Source organism: Leptidea sinapis, chromosome 12 (genome assembly GCF_905404315.1).
Source record: "Leptidea sinapis chromosome 12, ilLepSina1.1, whole genome shotgun sequence".
Taxonomy (NCBI): domain Eukaryota; kingdom Metazoa; phylum Arthropoda; class Insecta; order Lepidoptera; family Pieridae; genus Leptidea; species Leptidea sinapis.
Genome location: NC_066276.1, coordinates 13,731,780 through 13,747,623, shown reverse-complemented (window position 1 = coordinate 13,747,623; position 15,844 = coordinate 13,731,780). Strand labels below are relative to the sequence as shown.

General features: G+C 41.7%; 1 protein-coding gene across 3 annotated transcripts in view; it reads left to right on the top strand.

Moving 5' to 3' along the window:
- Positions 1-15,844, top strand: part of LOC126967072 (tyrosine-protein phosphatase non-receptor type 23) — a 50,335-nt gene that overhangs the window by 25,082 nt on the left and 9,409 nt on the right. For 2 of the 3 annotated variants that reach the window (XM_050811445.1, XM_050811446.1), the window contains exons 10-16: positions 1,764-1,896; positions 8,263-8,430; positions 9,477-9,623; positions 9,700-9,780; positions 11,473-13,500; positions 13,646-14,085; positions 15,292-15,432. In XM_050811445.1, the coding sequence (XP_050667402.1) occupies positions 1,764-1,896; positions 8,263-8,430; positions 9,477-9,623; positions 9,700-9,780; positions 11,473-13,500; positions 13,646-14,085; positions 15,292-15,432 (3,138 nt within the window). Of the gene's footprint in view, positions 1-1,763; positions 1,897-8,262; positions 8,431-9,476; positions 9,624-9,699; positions 9,781-11,472; positions 13,624-13,645; positions 14,086-15,291; positions 15,433-15,844 lie in introns of those variants that run through there. The other variant, XM_050811447.1, reaches the window with a different exon arrangement.

The window sequence follows — 15,844 nt, the reverse complement described above, 5'->3', positions numbered from 1 at the left end:
GCTCCTGTGATTCCTCTGGTGTTGCAAGAGAGTATGGGCGGCGGTGATCACTTAACAACAGGTGACCCATACGCTCGTTTGTCCTCCTATTCCATAAAAAAAAGAGGTACAAACCGACGTACTTATAAATGACCAGAGATTGGAACTTCGGGACACAACGGTCTTCTTGGGTATCACGTTAGACAAAAAGCTTCAGTGGGGTCCACATATTGCCCAACTATCAGATAGACTCAGCTATGCGGCATATGTCATTAGAAAGATTAGAGAGTACACGAATGTTGCGGCCGCTAGATTAGTGTACTTCAGTTATTTTCACAGCATCATGACGTACGGTATTTTACTGTGGGGTCATGCTGCTGACATTGATATAGTGTTTGCTCTGCAAAAGAAGAAGCTGTTCGAGCAATATATCAACTTGGTTATAGACAGTCTCTCAAAGAAAAAATTAAAGAAATAAATACTATGACTGTTTATTGTCAGTACATTTATAAAAATTTAATATACATTCACAAAAATCATCACCTTTTTGCTCTTAATAGTGATTTTCATTATTATAACACTAGAAATAAGGAATTGCTTGTGATTAATTCTAGTAGACTTCATAAGATACATAATAGCTTAAAGGAAAAATGTATACACTTTTATTATAAGGTTCCAGCCACTGTTCAGGCATTCTTTATAAATAAATTTAAATGTTTTATTAGAAAATGGGTCTGTCGTAAATCCTACTACTCCACAGCTAAATATCTAAGTGATCGGACAGCCTGGGACTAGATTATGATTATTTTATAGCAATAGCAATGACATATTATTACATATTATAGATATTGTATTTTTTTATTAAAAAGAGCGCAAAAAAATAATGCTCAGAGCGCTATTTGTTTCCGAAGCGGTAGTAGTATCTAGTATATTAGAAATGACATCAAAAAGAGTTCTAAAGGAATCAATTTTGACATATATGATGACATACATGAAAATAAATGCCTTTTATACCACTAATTATCATAATATTATTTCGTTCAGAACATATTTTTTGTTTTTTATTTAAGTCATACTAGCTGAACTGGCAATTGTTGTTTTGCCATATAAATTATTTTTAGAGTTAAACCGTATTTTAGACATTGCAACATTACTTAATTGTTCTAACTTTTTTTTTTAAATAAACGTAGCCTAAGGTACTCCTTATTACATCAGCTACCTGCCAATAAAAGTCCCATCAAAACGGTCCAGCCATTTCAGAGATTAGCCGGAACAAACAGACCGACAGACAAAAATTTTAAAATATTATTTTGGTGTATATATATTCATATACATGTAGTAAAAAACGGTTATTTCAAATTTACAAACAGACACCAGACCAACAACGTACAAATTTTTTAAATAAAAGTTTAAGGGGCTGTTTCACAATGTCCAAGTAAAAAAGGAGATTGTCATAGGCTAGATTAATTAATTAACTGCTACATAAAAGTTACAGATTAAAAATTTCCTCTATCTCACTCTAATTATATATTATGTTCGATAAACTGTATACCTACTGTGGTTACTTTAGTATAGTGTTGCCGAGATAGAAACAATATATTTATTTAAAAGTATCCAGCACATCAACCAAGTAATCTAAAAATACTGATTGTGCAATTACGCTTCATTTTTTTTAACAAATTAGAAAAAAAATATTGATAGTAACACGGCGACCGGCGACCCGTTAGCCTTCGCCGTAGCTACCGCGTGCAGTGAGCTTAACCGTCTGTACTTACATGTAACAGGTGAAGGTTATAGAGCAAAACCTGGCGGCGCAGGAGAACATCATCAACCGGCTGACGACGCTTTACGCCGCGTACGGAGACTCGCGCCGCCTGCTGACCGACGTGCTACGCAAGCGAGACGCCGTCATCAACGGTATTGTAGCGCCCAATCCGATTGTTTCTTTAATTGGTTCTCTAAGTAAGGCGAAAAATAATTCAGCTTTCTCTAAAGCTATGATGGATTCCGTTTCTGCATTAACACAACATTGATGAAACGGTGACAGCAGATTCCTTAGGAACGCAGACAGTGAAAACAGAATGGTGATGGAAACCTGATATTATAAAAGTCGTTAAGGGTGCAGCGAGGTCAAGATTGTACTTTGCAATCTAAGTTTGGATTAAGGCCAGCTAAGTGTAGCCTATTTCAACATTAAGGTTTGTGCGTTCAATGCTAAAAAACCTAGCTTTGTCGTTTCAACTCGATTTGTAAGTTGGTAAGTATTCACTATAATTCATTCCTAACGGTTTTACGACTGTTGGTCAGACTGCAAAGACGTGGTAGTTGGTAGTTTGCTATAGGAGGGCTAGTCTGCCTCCGACCAGCATGCGGATCGCTCGGATTCGTAAAGTTTTGAACTGGTTCATTATTTCTAATCCTACTCACTTCTACTCTACTCGCTAATATATCCTCAAACATCTGAACGTTGTTTGGTTTACACGGAAAAGCATTTAGTAATATTAGTTGCTACTTCTACCAAGTATACAATATTGAGTTCTGGCTTTCATAATAGATCTTAGCTAAACCTGATAATTTCTGCATGGCGTAATGTACTACGGTCCTTTCATCCCATTCATAGACTTTTGCACGCTCATTTAACCTTTTTTTATCGAATACCTCTATTATTAATCGTCAAAGCTTCTGAAGAATTAAAATCTGGCACAATCTTAGTACTCTTACAACATGCCGATGCTAGAATCGTTAAAATTTGATTAGATGCAATTGTTAATTATAAAAAAGTATACTTACACTTTTTTTGGTTATCCCAGCTTCTGAGATGTAAGCGTAGTCTATAAGCACCAACAGTACCTAAATGTAAATCAAACCCACAGATATGTATAAATCACTCATCCTAATTTTCGGACGTATCACGAGATATGCCCTCGCTCTGCCAACTCTCACATCCATTTATTTTACAGTTTATTTAACAGTCATGACGTTTCCGTTCAAAATTAAATTACTATCATCTTTACAAATGGATAATGTTGACAGTTGAAAAGTCAAATGAGATTTTTTTTATTTTATATTTTTATTTTACATTTTTTGGAAAACTTACAGCTAGGTTAAAAAATATAAGTTACATACATAATTACAGAAGGACAATTAAAAGTTTTCACAGATAGAAATCGATATATGATGTAAGAGTTAAGTGGACAACAAATACGAAAATTATATAAAATGATAAAGAGACAAAAATAAATTAACAAAATAACTCAAATTTACAATTACACCTGATTGAAAAAGTTCTCGGTAAGGAGCTGTTTTACCTGCTTAATTGGAGTGGTGAACAAATCCAGGTCTAATATCTTAGACAAGTCGTTGAAAGACTGACCAGCCCGCAGTAGATAACTATTTTGTCTATAATTAGTTCTAGCTCCGGGAACATGCAGGCAGCATGGTCTCCGGAGTGAAGCAAACGGAACCTGAAGACCAATGTGCGCGAGCAGTTCAGGACAGTCGTCCGAACCCCTCGCTATATTAATTAAGTAAATGAGATCGGCTATACGTCTCCTCTCTTCCAATGGCAGAATATGGAATTTTTGACAGCGCTGATTGTACTTCGGAAGATATGCTTTTATTTTAAATTGAAGATGACGCAGAAACCGTTTTTGTAACGCTTCAATACGTCTATTGTATATATTGTAGACGGGGTTCCACACTTGTGAGGCGTATTCTAAGTGACTTTTAACATATGCACAGTATAATATTTTTATGGCTTTAATGGATTTAAATTCTGAAGACATACGTAAGATAAAACCTAAGGATTTCGATGCCTTACATATGATCGAGTTAATGTGATCGTCAAAAATTAATTTATTATCAAATACAATTCCTAGGTCGCGAATCGAGTGGACTCTTTTTAGAAACGAATATTTTAATCTATAATTGAATGTGATAGGAGTAGATTTTCTAGTATATGAAGTTATATAACATTTATTAACATTTAAATCTAATTTATTTTCTAAGCAATAATTTTCAAATCTATCGAGATCATCCTGAAGGTGTTGTGCACATTCAAGTGATCTGATAGGAGATAGTATCTTCATATCGTCAGCATATAATAATATTTTTGAATTAAGAAAGCATGAAGAAATATCGTTTATAAATATATTAAAAAGAAGGGGACCTAGAAGTGATCCTTGAGGAACTCCTGATGGGATCAGGATTGTTGACGATGCGTAGCCTTGTAGTACGACGGTCTGGCATCTGTTTTGTACATATGATGTAAACCATCTGAACAGATTACCACGTATACCAACAGACTGCAACTTACGCAGTAATAGTAAGTGGTCAATTCTATCGAAACATTTACTGTAATCCGTATATATGACATCAACTTGTGAAGGTTCTGACATATGGACAGCCAGATAGTCGCTACAAATAATAAGGTTTGAAACAGTGGATCGTCCTTTCAAGAAACCATGTTGCTCTGAGCTAAAAGTGTGTTTTAAGCAATCATATAATTGCTTATAAACAACTCTCTCTAAAATTTTGGCAAATAAGCATAATTTAGATATAGGTCTATAATTTGTAACTATATCTTTAGGGCCTTTTTTGTGTATCGGAGTAATGAAAGCCGTTTTCCAAATTTTAGGTACCACTCCCTCTGATAGAGAGCGTTTGAACAACAAGGTGAGGGGAATGACAAGACTCCTGGCACAATTTACAACAAACACTGCAGGGATGTTATCTGGGCCAGCAGATTTGGCTAGATTGAGTGATTTTAATAATTTATACAATTCCTGGGGCAAAATTTCAACATCATGAATATCTGCTGTAAAATTGTTATTTGCAATTTCATGTGAAGAGTAGTCATTATAATTATTATCTAGGAAATTGGAATAGAAGTAATCATTAAACATATTGCAAATGTCTTCCCCATGGTCTGAGGAGCGCTCCCCAAAGCGTAAAACCGCAGGCAATGAGCTATTGTGGTTTTTAGATTTTATGTATGACCAAAAAGCTCTTGGGTTTGTGCAGATATTTTTTTCTATACTGGAAATATAATCTGAGAACATGTTCTTTTCTAAGGCTTTACCACGTTCCCTGAGAGTTATAAAGGAATTGAAGTCTGATCTGTTACCGTACATCTTGTATTTAAAATGGAATTTGTATTTCTCTTTTAGAATTTTAATGAGTGGCTTTTTATACCAAGGAGGATATTTACGTGACGGGGTAATTATTTTTGAGGGTATATACTGATTTTTTAAGTCGTTTAAGATGCCATAGAAAAAGGTCACCGCTTGTTCAAGGGATCTATAGGAATGGGATAGTTCGAGATGCCAATCAATTACACTCAGCTTTGATATAATTGAGTCATAATCACCCGAATTATATAAAAACTTTGTATAGGGTCGAGGTCTTAAAGTATGAAGCTGCACAAAGTCGGCTAAAATGCAGAGAGCTGGGTGATGCTGGTCTTCAGGTACTAGGGGGTTAGGACAGGACGAGACAAATACTTCACTATTACAAAAAATTAAATCTAATATTCTGTCATTTACGTTAGGTATGTGGTTATATTGCGATAAGTTACTTAAATTAATATTATCAAAAAATTCTACTTGGTGTGGGCCTTGTACATTAAAAACAGTATAGGACGAATTTTCATTACATTGATTCCACCTTAGGTTCGGCATATTGAAATCTCCTAGTAATATAAACTTATTGTATGGGTTATTTAAAACAGGATCGGTAAGGTGTTCCGAAAAGGATATTAATTGTACAGGTAATGAGTTACCTGAAATTTGGTTACAAAAATAAGCAGTACATAAATGCAATTTATACTTAATTACAGGCTTACGGCATTGCAATGTCAGCGTCACCCATATATCCTCAACATTCGAGCACCAGTCACTGCGACATTCGGAAGCCAGCTCTCTTATTACCGCGATTAATACCCCACCCCCCCAAGTTTGCTTGGTCTTACCATAGTTACGGTCACGTCTATAAACAACGTAGCGATCATCAAAGAGTTCACTGTCATGCACTCCATCAATTAACCAAGTTTCTGTCAAACACACAATATCATAAGTATTTAAGCAAATGTTTCGATAGAAAGCCGATGTTTTAGTACGTAAACCACGTACGTTTTGATAGTAGATTTTGACCATCATTATAACAAATATTGCATAGGTACAGAATAGTTAGAAAATTAAATGACAGAATAAAGCGCAAGAAACAGTCCATAAAACCACAAAAATATAAGTAATAAAATAAAGAAACTAATTTAATTAAATCATTAGTGTCTACTATAGGCACAATGGGAGAAAAGCAGAGATGTAAGGCTGGCCGACCAAAAAAATATGATATTATTTGCAATTTGAGGGAAAATCTGCACGTGCGCATGGCACGTAAGTAAGCATAGTAATGTACTGCTGGCAAATCGGCCCTTCTGAAACTTACAATACGATTAAAGGGATTATTAGTAGAAAAAATCACAAGCTGAAACTTTATAAAACTATAGCTTACAACTAATTTGATTATGAAATCTTTTTGAGATCTGATTCTGATGCAATTGATATAATATGAGAAGTAGGGTTTTTTCGAGCAAATATTTTGCACCCCTTGACCCAGATGTAGGAAAAATCCCGCTCCTTACCTAGCCTCTTTGCTTTATTTAAGAGCATCTTATTTGTATACGTGAGGTGATCGTTCACGTAAACCCTGTTTACACCCTGTAGGCCCAGGTCGGTGGGTATCAATGTACGCTTCTTTGCTGCAGCAACGAAGTCATCTTTTAGGTATCTGTTATGCACCGAAACTATAATGTTCTTATTATGCTTGTCATTGCGCATAGGGACTCTTGAAATGTAGTTTATTTGCTCATTGGGGATGATGCATCCAATATGGCTCCCTAGTTTGTCAAAGACCTCAAAGATTTTCAGATGGACGCATAGGGACACCCTTTATTTCTATATTGTTCATCCTAGATCGTTGCTCCGTTTCATGCATAGAGATTTCAAGATTCGCAAACCGCTGTTGCAACGCTTGAATGTCTTCCTTAGCCTTTATTAAACCTTTCACTTCTTTGTTGACCTCCGTGAAACTACATGTTAGAGACTCCACTGAATTCTGGGCAAACTCTAAAGAAGTCTTCACTTCGCAAAGCTCTGGTTTAAGTAGCTTTAGCTCGGCAATGTCTGCTTTCATGTTTTTGATATCTGCGATATCAGCCTGTATAGCTTTGATGCTAGCGATTAGCGACGGTAGGGATTCCATCTGAGCAGACAGGCGCTTCAACTCGACGGTAATGCTATCAATATCAGCTGGTGTAGGTGATTTCAGGAGCAGCGGTTGCTTTTCGGTTGAAGATGGGAGGGGGCTGGCAGCTCCGGCACTCCTACAATTCACGCACTTCCAACTGTTTCTTCTACCTTCACCCAGCTTACGGTAGCCACCCTCGGTGATACCAGCACAAGGAAAGTCAAAACGCCCATGCCATAAGGAGCATTGGACTCCATCCCGGAACTCAGCACCACATCGCATACACTTGTACATATTAGGTGACAAAAAAAAATAGGCAAGTAGATTAGTGTAAGGGTGTAAACGTACTAAACAGGCGAGTAGTAGTAAACGCAGCACCGTGTTATTTACGTGCAGCACTGACTGATGATTCACGTCTCACTGCTTGCAGCCGTTCAGAACTGGTTTGACTAGAATGTCACTGCTTGTATTCACGTACTTTTTGAGGTGTTTATAATTAATTATAATGTGCTATTGTTATTTGAGCCGTTTTTGCACTAATCCGAGTATAATATACCAATACTTTTCAATTATTAATAATACCTTTTAGCACTGTATTGTTGTACGCTTAAAGTCCACTTATTTTATCACTTTAAGATTATTCTTCGCGGAGCAACATAAAAACACCACTACTTTAGGTAACGAGTAACCGCGTGACTGAAATAATTGAAACCTCTCAATTGTGTTGGCATTACATTACTAATCAACTCACATAACAGAAAAAATTTGTTGAAGTGGCATTATGTCATTTTACTATGGAAACTGATTTCGCCACACTCACACATTTATATATCAAATGTGTAATACACACACTTAATTTCGGGTTTATGATAAGGCATAGTTGTATTTTAAAAGATAATTATGCTTCACTTTACATCAAATAACTGGTCTCCCTCGAGTAGGTACATTTGTACGCAATAATTTTAAACACATGTTCGTAGCATTCTGCGCATCGCTGGTTGTTCATGTTGTATCGTAACATATCGATGTCTGCTGCAGCTCTGATAACGTCGTACGACACGCACGAGGAGCTGGTCGCCAAGACCAGCAAAGGGCTCGAGTTCTACCGCAAGCTTGCGCACAACCTGGGCGCACTGCGGGACCGGCTGCGGGCGGCTTGCACGCTGCAGCGAGAGGAGCGCGAGCGTATCATGGCGGTCGATAAAGGCATTTATTTTCTCAAAATTTATTTCTTTAGAATTCTTTTTGATGTCATTTCAAATATACTAGATACTACTACCGCTTCGGAAACAAATGGCGCTCTGAGATAGAAGAAGTGGTGCAAGAAACTCTCCCAGCATTCTTTTTTGCGCTAGATAGAGGTGAACTCTAGACCAGCACAGGGCTTCCACCGCAATTGAAATTAATTATTTCTTAGTAGTGCAAACACATGACTTACCATTTAATGCAAGTTAGAGGGAAGCAGTTGTTCTCGCCGTTTCACGTTTGGCTTCTTCTCGTAAGGTTGGTAAGTCGTTGACAGTTTGAACTGAATGTAGTTTCCGCATGATAAATTGCTGGCTAGAAAGAGATCATATTTTTGTGTTAATTGATGTATTGTATCCAACTGAGCTAACCTAAATTGCTAGAACCCCCTGGAGGATTGGTTCCGAGTTGAAATTGGACTACTATCTGTAAGGAACCATATACATAAACCTCATACCTGATTTGAGCTGCTAAATGGCGCAGCATTTCCAGGGTTTTACGCGAGTATTGTATGCGGTTAAATTGCACCTATGAAATTCTATACCACAGTATCTCTCTCATGTACCCTTGATGATACCCAGTTGACCATTTCTACAAAGGTAGACCAATGCATCTTTTTTTTGTATGAGGCGGACATATAAGCGCACACTTACCTGATGTCAATTGAATACCGCCATCCGGCACCCACACTATTGCAATACCACAGGAATCACAGGAGTGTTGCCGATCTTTTTTTATAGCCGTGTCGTATGGTCCTGAAAATATCGCGCTAGCAACCTCATTTCATAGTTTGGTTGAACGTGTACGAAGTTCCTTGAAAGACGCAGTGTGAGCATGATGTCCAAGTCTGTCGCGTATCTTACTAAGGTGGAATTTGTCGGCAGGATTCAGGTCAACGCACCGCCAAGTGATGTGACTGATCATAGAATACTGGATCCCAGACAACGTCTATCGTACTTGTAACTCTTGAATGGTTGATGTATTAACGTGCACTATGTCCGTCGCAGGCTCATCAGTCAGCTCGGAGACCGTGCGGCCTCACTCGCAGGCACCTTCAACGCAAACAGTGACCCCGGCGAATGTTGCGCCCAAACTAAAGGACTACCTCCCCTACATGAAGAACAGAAACCTCTCCAAGAACGTACCGCAGCAAGGTAAGTTTGTAATCCACGACCCCGTTGTCCGGTGTCCTCGTTATGACGGTATATACAGTTGATATGTGATCGGCAGCCTCGACGGAGCCGAGCGCGGAGTGTTACCCCGAGCACGTGTACCCCACGTCGGCCCGCCCGCCACCGGTCGGCTCCGAAGGTAATGCAATGCTATTATATTAACTGTCATTTACGTCTGCGCTACACACATATATTACAGAGGAAACCACCGGTTTTGGTTTGCTTCACGATGTCCACGAACACATGAATGCAAAGAAATACAATCCAACAAACCACCAATAATACATTTTTTATAGATATTATTATAAAAATAATATTGTAAGTATGTGGGTAACTAGAACAACATTTTGCGACTAAAATTTATGCTACTAACCACAAACAATACTAAAAAATCCAATGGTTTTGAGTTTTCTTGAGTGTTAATCCGCCAATATTTGTCTTCAAACAATTCGACACGTGTTTTGCCTCGGCATCCTCAGGAAATGCTGACTCGCCAAACTCTGGCACGAGACTCTCAGAGTCGACAAATATTGGCGGTATTAACACTCAAGAAAACTCTAAAGATTTGGATAATTATGAATTGATGTGCCGCCCCGCTTATGTACAATTACCAGCGGGGTGGCCCAGTCGGAGTGGCAACGATGATACCGGCGCGTTCCGCCCTTGAAAACACCCAGCTTATTTTTGAAAATATCACTGTATCTGGAACATAGTTAAGAATTTTAGTGACGTCAGAATCCAGCACTGGGTTTAGGCTGTTTAACGTGATTTTAGAAATATAAAATACTTCTTCAACCTTGATCTACCCAATGCTGAGTAAAGGTCTCTTCCATTTTAGACGATTTTGTGCGGTCCTGAGTTTTCTGCATCCAGTCCTTCCCAGCCGCTCGCATCAAATCGTCCGTCCATTTTGCTGGCTGTCTCCCAACATTCCTGAACCCCTTTCTTGGTCTGCACTTCAACAACTTTTTACTCCATCTTCTGTCGGACCTACGACAAATATGGCCCGCCCACTTCCACTTCCACTTCCTAGGGGCTATGGTTTTTGAAACGTCATTTAGTCCCGTTCTCTTGCGGATTTCGGTGTTCCTAATGTGATCGCGTAGAGAAATCCGCAACATAGCTCTTTCCATAGCCCTTTAGGAGACTTGTAGTCGGTGGACAAGCTGCCGAGTCAGCGTCCAAGTCTCGGCTCCATAAACCATTACAGATAAGACGCACTCTAACAATGTGTGTTTAAAGGCACTTGTTTGTCTCTGAACACGTCTGAAAGTTTGCCGAAAGCCCCCCATCCCAACTGAATACGTCGCTTTATCTCACGTTCTTGCAAACTCCTATTTTAGGAATATTAATGCTTAATTCTGCCAGCCATTGCCTTCCCAGCATGCTGGTTGAGCCCTTTTTTATGAGGTATAAATCCAATACCGTTCTATTATAACTATATTCTACATTAACTTGTATCAAACCTACCGGTGTCACTATCATAAAATCTTTTTTATGTTATATTATAAGGAAATTATTTTAGTAATTCAACAGTAAGCTACTTTCTCCCATACTGTAAGGTACTCAGTAATCTCGATCTCTTAGTAGCACTTCCGGTAGATCCTATAGGTACCTACTTCTCGTTACCCATCTTTTTATCATCTCATCCTACACACACAACACTTGTTTTTCATCTCCTTCTCGTTACTCATCTTCCTTGTCATATCATCCTACACACAATACACTTGTTTTTCATGTTATTTCTTTAAGTTAAAAGAACAATTTATTATATTCATTTGATTTACGACTATTCTGTTTCTGAATAAATAAATAATTATATGCCCTTTAGCGACGGAGCCCGCGCGAAGCAGCTTCGACGGAGTGACTTCTCCCGCGGCCTTCCCAAATGCGTATGTACCGCCTTCGTCCCGCGCGCCGGCCTATACGGACACTTCGAACCAATACGACTACTCCGTGAAGCCTTTCAACTCACCCCAGGAGACACCAACCTACGGCTACGCTGCCGTTCCTCAGTACCCGGCGGCCGGCGTGCCCGAGCTGGGCGCGGGGCTCGCGCAGCTGCAGCTGGCCCCGGACGGGCCCTACGCGCACACGTACTTCAGCGGCCAGCCCCCGGCGCCGGCCGCCTGCCGCCACACGCACACGTACAGCCGCGCGCCGCACGCCGCGCACACCGCCAGCTCCAGTGCCGGCGCCCCTTATGACTCATATGGAGCTGCGGGTGCAGACATGACTTCGATACCGAGTGTCGCCAATTCCTACGAGATTAATCCACGGTACTCCGAGGGCGTCGGGTATGACGTTACCCCGCAAGGTTTCATACTCGCCAGCGGGGAGAGTTCCACGACTTTGGTCTCCGACGCCAGTTCCGGTCACTACGGGATCCCCGCGAACACTGCCTACGTGGACCCGTCGCTGGCTCGGCTGGACGCGATTGACAAGCCGATCAAATCGCACACGAAGGGCGAGGCGCTGAGCTCGTATTACGGATACGGCGGAGGAGCCGTGTACCAGCCGGAGCGGCACCCCCAGGGCTACGTGCAGTCGTACCAGAACCACCCCGGGTACATGTTCAACAGCGCCACCGGCAGCTACGACTACGACTACGGCTCGCACAACTCGCAGGCGGGCACCGCGCAGGCCGCGGCCTGGTCCGCCGGCCTCTACACCAGCGCGGGCACCTATGACACCGTTCAATCCGCGGCGCCGACCTTCCGACCGCCGGACAGTTCTTTCTCAGACACCGGGTATTCCAACACGCTTGCCCCTGTCCCTGAACAGTCGTCGAACTATACCGACAGAATTGAGCACTCAGGTGCCCCACAACAATTTTCAGGATATCATCCCGGAGCTGTGGTATCTGACGCATTTGCTCCGGCTTCCCAAATACCCACGAACTATTATTCCAGTAACGAACAACCTAGTGTACTCAGTCAAGAATCCGCTCCCGTCTCTATTTCCCAAATACCCACGAACTATTATGCCAGTAACGAGCAACCTAGTGTACTCAGTCAAGAATCCGCTCCCGTCTCTATGTCCCAAATACCCACGAACTATTATGCCAGTAACGAGCAACCTAGTGTACTCAGTCAAGAATCCGCTCCCGTCTCTATGTCCCAAATACCAACGAACTATTATGCCAGTAACGAACAAGCTAGTGTACTCAGTCAAGAATCCGCTCCCGTCTCTATTTCCCAAATACCCACGAACTATTATGCCAGTAACGAGCAACCTAGTGTACTCAGTCAAGAATCCGCTCCCGTCTCTATGTCCCAAATACCCACGAACTATTATGCCAGTAACGAGCAACCTAGTGTACTCAGTCAAGAATCCGCTCCCGTCTCTATGTCCCAAATACCAACGAACTATTATGCCAGTAACGAACAAGCTAGTGTACTCAGTCAAGAATCCGCTCCCGTCTCTATTTCCCAAATACCCACGAACTATTATGCCAGTAACGAGCAACCTAGTGTACTCAGTCAAGAATCCGCTCCCGTCTCTATGTCCCAAATACCAACGAACTATTATGCCAGTAACGAACAAGCTAGTGTACTCAGTCAAGAATCCGCTCCCGTCTCTATGTCCCAAATACCAACGAACTATTATGCCAGTAACGAACAAGCTAGTGTACTCAGTCAAGAATCCGCTCCCGTCTCTATTTCCCAAATACCCACGAACTATTATGCCAGCAACGAGCAAACTAGTGTGCTCAGTCAAGAATCCGCTCCCGTCTCTATTACCCCAATGACCCTCGGCTATGAGTCTAATCCAGAGCACGCAGTCGCCCCCGGCCACAGCAGCAACACGGCTCCCCACTCCGTGCCCGTCAGCGCTGGCTCGCAGCCGGCCGAACAAGGTAAGACTATCAGCTTGTTAGATTGACGATGCTCAGAGCTGCACGCGATACGCTTCATTTAATTTCATAAAAATATTATATTGTATTTTATAGATAAATAAATCCTATCATATCAATATCAAAGTATTTTATTTCATTCTTCCAGTTTCTGTGTCCAGTGAAAACCCTAAAGAACTTAGCGCCATGAAAACCAATAACGATGCAGATGTGCCATCTTCAAGAGAGACTCGAGGTGAACCATCTTCGAAAGAAACTCGAGATGAACCGACAGCGTTCGATCTGCTCGCCGACATCGACTTTACAATCGAACAGAAGCCGCTGACGCCGGAAATCAAAGTGCCTCCGATGGCCGAGAAAAATGTGGCGCGAAGTTCCGTGATGGCGGCGCGCGCACTCTCTACCCCCGCTCCCATCCCGCCGGTGGCGCGCCCGCCCCGTGTCGACATCTTCTCCGACCCTGCTCTTCTCAACCGGTTCACTCAGGAGGTCCACAACCTGAAGACCTTGGTCGAGACACTCGGTCGAGAGACCCCAAGCGGCTTGACACCGTTGGACTCCAAGTGGAAAGCTCTGCAAGAGCTCTGTGTGAGTATCAGATTAATGCCCTATTAATCTCCAGAACGTTAAAAAGATATTGGCCGTCGCAGGCCAAGAGTATCGTTAGAGGCAACTGAGGGCTTTTTGGTGCGGGAGTGTCACCCCGGTGTGAAATTGACCAAATTATTATCACTTTCACCAGAACTGGTGTAAGTTGCGGCCAATAGATATGTTTCGCATAAATTTGTGTCGGGAGCCTACGCCCATAGACCATGTCCAAGCGGCAGAAGACGACAAGCTTGTACAAATTCCCTCGGGAGAGGGCATAATGTCGATTGACTTGGGTCGCGCAATACAGACTACACAGAGCGATCTGTACATAATTTTGCAGTGGTGCCAGTCCGTGCCTGTCCCAATGAGTTGTCTAAATTGGCGAACAGCTTTTAGGTTACCCTTCGAAAGCAGCCAGTCATCACTGCCGTCGCTTATGGTGATGAATGTCCTGGTCCATACAGCGAAAACTAAAGCCGATCTTCTGGCCACAAATTTGCCCCTTAATTCTTAACGACAGTGAAATGAAACCGCCCCCCATCCCGCGCGTTGCCATGCAACGCCTGATGGTCTCTTGCCTGAGATCTTATGCCTGCAAAAGAATTCAGAAAGAATTCTGGCGAGCTCTGTTTTCCCTGAATGTTAAGAAGCCGAGCGGGCTGGATGGAAATCTTTCCATCGTGCTCAAAACTTGAACCACCTGTCAAGCAAGGGAGTGGCAGTAAGTCTGGATACTGCGAAGGCCTTCAATAGTATATGGCACAAGGCGTTTCTCTCAAAACATTCATTTTTGGGCTTGATGCCATGAGTTTTTACAAGTGAACCGCCAGCTTCCTCACTCTAAGTTATAATTTGTCTAGAATATTCTAACTTATAATCATTTAGTATACTATATTGCTATGAAGAATTTATATTAATAAGCCCGTGAACGCTGGAGTTCCCCAAGGCTGTGTGCCTTGTGCTATACAAGTCCTTCACTGTTTTTTCTGTATATCAGTGATATGTTGAACACCTCCACTTTGCATTTCTATGCAGGTAACAGAATGGGTTCAAATGAATCTTGCTCAATTTTTAGACAACATTAGGGTAATGTGAGCGGTAGTGATTACTTAACATCAGGTGACCCCTACGTTCATTTGCCACCTCTCCCATAACGAGTTAGGTGCGACGAGTGCTGACTTCGGAACGCTTCCCGCATTGCAGGCGAAAGAGAATGCACGCAAGTCGACTGAGGTGGCGCGGCGACACTCGAGCATTCGGACGACAGATGTCGTGCCGTTTGACGACCACAGGCTCACGCTCGACTCGGACCCCGACGCGTACATCAATGCGTCTCACTACAAGGTAATTCAGCTGTTGGTATTAGCGAACACGTTGTTACCTGCTAACATTATGGGAACTCTTAACTCATATTGGGAAATAAACTGATATTCATCGTTTGAAACATACAGCGGAATAGGGCGAATCTGATTTGTGCGTCATACTTAAACACAACAGAGGCTCTACACTAAAGTATTTATTTGTTAATATAAGTGTTGGCTCCAGCCAGTCAATGGGGGGGCTATTTTATGTAAAAGGAGGACAAACGAGCGTACGGGTCTAGGTGACCCGTGTTAAGTAAATACACCCCCCACATTATCTTGCAACACGAGAGGAATCACAGAAGCGTTGCCAACCTTTAAGGAAACGCTCTTTTGGAAGGTACGTAATGTCGTATCGTCCCGGACACACCGCACAAGGTAGCTCATTCCACAGC